The sequence below is a fragment of the Montipora capricornis genome, chromosome 4, assembly GCF_036669925.1.
Source record: "Montipora capricornis isolate CH-2021 chromosome 4, ASM3666992v2, whole genome shotgun sequence".
NCBI classification, from domain to species: domain Eukaryota; kingdom Metazoa; phylum Cnidaria; class Anthozoa; order Scleractinia; family Acroporidae; genus Montipora; species Montipora capricornis.
The window spans coordinates 37,900,506-37,905,505 of NC_090886.1; the positions used below are offsets into that span (position 1 = coordinate 37,900,506).

Here is a 5,000-nt window from a genome sequence, read left to right on the forward strand (position 1 = left end):
GCAACACGAGCAGAACCAACTGTGCTGTAGTTGCTCATGGCGCCGGCTGCATTTATTAGTTTTCCGTTGTGATTGGCTCATTTGATTATCCGAGTATGTTGTGATTAGCAGAGGCGCTTTTGGTTGTACGGCCTGTGGTATATTTTGGTTCTTTTGACACTTTGAGACTCTTTAAATTTTACAGTTTAAGTTAATTTAAGGACTTTCGCTCGAGCATCTTCCCACATTGAAATTTGTTTAATTTCTAGCCTGAAGTTAGGTCTTTAAAAATTGCTTATTCCAAAAATGAAAAAAAAAAAAAAAAAAAGCGGGGTCACCGAAAAATGCCCTAATTTCGATAGATGGGTCATCATAACGAGACGTAGCCTCATCTACTCATCCGTCGAAAATCATAAAAATAATATGGTAGAGTGAAGGGTTCTGTGCACAGAAATTATTAGATAATTGCATGCCGCTAGGGATGTCGTAAACAGTAGAGTTAATCCTCAACGAGCGTTTTCGCAAGCGCTACCCGTTGTAACCACTTCCGAAATTCAGGACACAAGGAGAGAAATTTTTTTAAAAAGATGACTTCTTATATTGTAATTTTTTTTCATTTCATCATATTTTGTAGATTGTAAGAATTGATTCATGTCTTTAAAAAATAAGGGTCACCGATGATCTAAACGAGCAAAATCGATGTGATGTTGCGAAGCTCTTGTGTGGGCCCATATGGTTCCATCAGTAGGGCTAACGCTCACATGGTTCATATGGGATAGAAATATAGCACTTCACATTACACTCTATTCAGTTAACTCTGTTTAAAATATAAGTGCTACACGGCCAACGTTTGTATAAACGTAACCTTTTCTTGGAAAATATCGTTTGTCACAATTTTGCGTGACCTGCCGGAGAACCCAAGAGAGGATCGATCGATGAAAGGTTTTTGTAAAAAAAAAATTCTCGAACATAGCGAGACGTTTCAAGCAGGTGTTATCAAATCTCGCCATTGCCGTCATGCTAATCTTCTGGAGTGTGGGTCTTGTGACATATAATATCTGGCTGTTTCCTCGGTGGTCCGCATTATTCAAGTGGATTAGAAAGACAAGATAATTCTGCTCTTTTTTCATGAAAGTAAAGGAAAAGAACTTCAAAAACATGCATACACTTTGAACTAAGAAGTTCGTAGCGTAATAAAAACATTTAAAAAATCAACCCCATTGAATTTTCGCAACGTCGCTGACTAATGCGCCGATCAAATCGAAACTTCAACTCCCCCCTCCGCTCCGGGCAAACCACGGGCATTTGACTATCTTCTGATCCCGGCGAGTGGGGAATTTGACCTTTGTCTGCGTGGGGTGGGGAAAATTGAACCGGAAGTGTCAGGTTTCAAATGATTTCTTTTTGGGCAGCAAAGTCGCTAAAAGCTATAAAACACGTGTTTGGACGAGATGGAAGAGTTTGAAGGAAGAGATATAGGATTTGTGAGCGATTAGCTTACAAAAAGGGTCTTCAAAAGTCGTCTTCAAAGGAAGTTTTGCTGCGTAATTCGTCTTTGTCATATTATAGAGTGAATACAATATGGTACGTTTTCACACCCTCCATTTCATAGTTAAAGCTCTGAAAGCTGTACGTTTATGTTAGAGGTAATCAACCGACACTGAACAATTTCAAATACATGCAGTCATAAACGCTCTAGGCTCTGTTGTTGATAAGTATACAGTTCCCTCTTTAAACAACCTTTTCCCTGTTTCGGAGTTAGAGCAGCTTATACTTGCTTATTGACATTGTCCAACTTAGTTAATTCAATTTTTAAGTCACTTTTAATAATAATAATAATAATAATAATAATAATAATAATAATAATAATAATAATAATAATAATAATAGTAACATTTGTCGCAGCTAATCGCCGTCGCAAGTATAGCAAGGACGCAGCTCAACAAGGTCGAACCGAAAGCATACAAAGGCGACTCTGGCAGCCGCTATACGGTCCATGTGTGACCTTGGAGCACAGCTTACAGCCAGCTGGAATCAGCTTTATGTTGGTTTAGTTAGTTTCAATATTGAAGTTGTGTTTTTGTAGTAGCTCAAGTCTGGAAAAAACGGCGTTATCATATAAAAGGGCCACGATACATGTGTTAGCGTGTTTAAACACAAGCTTTCTTAAAGTCGACAGGAGCCGATGACAATTGTTCTTTAGTATAGCCTGCGAACGCAGACGAATTTCCGGCGGTCGGAAATACGTCTGCGTTCGCAGGCTATCTTTAGTAGGGTATGACAGACAAATCCGACGGTGGGGTAGGGAATTTGAAAACCATTTTGGCCCGAAGGGGCGAGAATTTGAACTATCCAAGTTCAAAAGTTAAAATGCCCAGGGTTTGCACCGGGGAGGGGGGGGATGTTGAAGTTTCGACTTGATCGGCGCATAAAACTGACCTTTGACCTTCCTCGAGTTTTCAGCCTCCAGGTCCTTTCTCTTTCATGATGAATTGGAAATAAATGTGACATTCTTTAGCCGGCCTGGAAATTTTTCCCTCGGCGTTTTTGTCGCAATAAGATCTTAACTAATGCTTGAAGTAATGCGTGGCATATTACAGTCGCGTTACTTGCGCAGTAAAAGTTGTGCACAAACAATTAGCGCGAACGTCCTTAAGAGATAATTAAGTCGTTAGCTTCTCAACAGATGAATTTAAATTTCACCGCCTTTATTTCGTTACCTATTTTTTCTCCCATTCAAACAAAAGTAACACTTCATGTAAAAAATAATGCGTAAAGCAATACTAACAAGACAAGGCAATACAAAAACAAAATAGACATGCAGAAATAGTAATGGAAAAAATAAGAAAAGACAAAATAGGAATGGAGAAGGGTACGGAATAGTACTGAGAACAAATTATGGCCCTTAAAATGCTACTATTATCTAAAATCACTTCCTTTTTTTCTTCAGATTTTGAAAGTGTGTTTTCTTAACACCTTAACACCTGACTGGCATAATTTTGACCTTTGATTTTCATCCAGAGGCTAGGCTGTTTCCTTTGAGTGTAAGTTGATTTTCACGGTCCGCCAATACTCGCATTCAAAACTGACCGATTGGACCTCAGAGGGTTGGATGTAGGGAAAAGTGACGTCATTTACTCAGTAGCTTACAATTTCAGCTTGTAAATACACGGCGAAAGCACGAGTTTCAAAGACTGGAAGCCCGAAACTCACGTGCTGCATAAGTGAGTCTTTGACGTCACGGTAATTTTCTCCTCGATCCAACTCTTTCAAGATTTTAAGGTTAGTAATGGCGGACCATTGAATAGGAAAATTCCAGTTAAAATAAGCAGGTGTCGTTTTTTAATCAAGGCTTACAACTTGGGTCACTTTGTGTTTTGAAATCCAAAGAAAAAGAAAGCTAATTGATTCTTTGGTCATCCTAGTAGCTCTTGAACGATATTGATTGTATTTGATTAACTTTTTGCGATATGATGTAGCTCGTTACTTATGATACAAAATATATTAATGTACAAACACATAACAGACATATTCACAACGAATGCGCAAAAATAATATGACCAATGCAGAAAATAATGCCAATGAAGTTGCGGAGCTATAGAAGACCTGGCCTTCATCATCGCGGAACCCTGACTTCCTTCAATGTTACCTGCATTTCAAATGCATACGCTTATTTCACACATGAGCCCAACAAATTGACCTACTACCAACTCAATGGCTTCATAGCTCCGACGGTTGGTAGAGCGTTGCACCGGCAGCGCAGAGATCCCTTCGAAGCCGCCTAAGTTTTTCAGGGGTCTCTAAGGGACAATTGAGAGATAAGCGCGAGAATCACTTTTGCGTTTTTCTTACTCTCGCGGTAGTTTATTGTGACTTGGTTAATTGACTTCGCGTAGATACCTAAGGTTGAAGAGGAGAAGAAACCGCAGTTAACTTTCTAGTGACGTTACTCCCTGATCAAGACCAACGGCTTCAGTGACCCGATCATCGGGCCTGCTCTTGGCAAATGTTTAACAAACGGCGAGAATTTCAAGTTCTCACCAATGATTTCAAGGCCTTGGTAATTAGTTCACGCGGGGTGTTGGAAGCCATACAATCCCTCACTGTAGTACAAATCTCTTGCCAAGCGAACCAATGCAACCTGTCTCCTTTTGAACTGACTTTTTTCATCATTCCTTTTCAAACGCTTATTTGCTCAACTTTTCAGACGAATACGTTTTACGTAAAAGAGACGGCTTGTTATTGACTTTATCCATGTTTACTTTGTTGGTGGTGTTAATTAAGCTCTCGAACTTGACTCCAATACGTGCCGTAATATTTATCGGGGAAGAAAAAACAGATTAAATTAACTTAAGAGTGATATTTTTATTAAAGGACCGCCTCTGTCACTTGTAGAGCGTCGAGAGTTGCGCTGTTTTTTGACCAAAAATCGCAGTTGTCTTTTATTTGCGCAGCTGAAAGTGTCAGCCAGTGGTATCCAAGATTTCTAGAGGTTATTTTTACGGGCTAGATAAACAAATTTGGTAAATTTCTCCAAAAAAGCGTTAGAGTGGTCTTGGTTGTTTTTAATGACGTTTCGTCGCTTCAACAAATATCGCTAATTTATCAAGTTATGGAAACGGCACGAACCAACGAGACGTGCATCTGGTCTCTTACCATAGACGAAAACGCCATCGAGAAGCCCCAGAGAGATTCTGGATCATCCAGCCAACCTCAAACGTTGCTCCAAAACGAAAATGCCTCGGTTGTCAAGTCTCTTGTGAAATGGCACAAATATTTGATTCTGTTCTTCACACCGATATTGCTGATGGCTTTGCCGATTGCAGTTCCTTCTTCGGTAAGATAAAAAAAATGGAGTCTTTGTTTTCTTCATACAAATATACCCGGACGTAACGAGGTCACAGTAGTAGAAGGAGCAACTTTGTGTTCGACGCCGACTTATATGCCCTGGAGTCCGGCTTTTATGGGTTTAACCAGTGAGTTGTCGTCTCTGCTCCAAGTTGTTTTTTCCTTTATGCATG

At 39.7% G+C, this 5,000-nt stretch overlaps 1 protein-coding gene across 6 annotated transcripts in view; it reads left to right on the top strand.

Moving 5' to 3' along the window:
• The window catches only part of LOC138046894 (Na(+)/citrate cotransporter-like), a 26,693-nt gene that overhangs the window by 4,578 nt on the left and 17,115 nt on the right, over positions 1-5,000 (top strand). Inside the window, exon 1 of one of the 6 annotated variants that reach the window (XM_068893486.1) lies at positions 4,437-4,816. The exons of the other annotated variants lie outside the window; for them this stretch is intronic. Within the exon in view, the coding sequence (XP_068749587.1) occupies positions 4,592-4,816 (225 nt within the window). The 5' untranslated portion in view covers positions 4,437-4,591. Of the gene's footprint in view, positions 1-4,436; positions 4,817-5,000 lie in introns of those variants that run through there. 6 annotated transcript variants of the gene reach the window in all.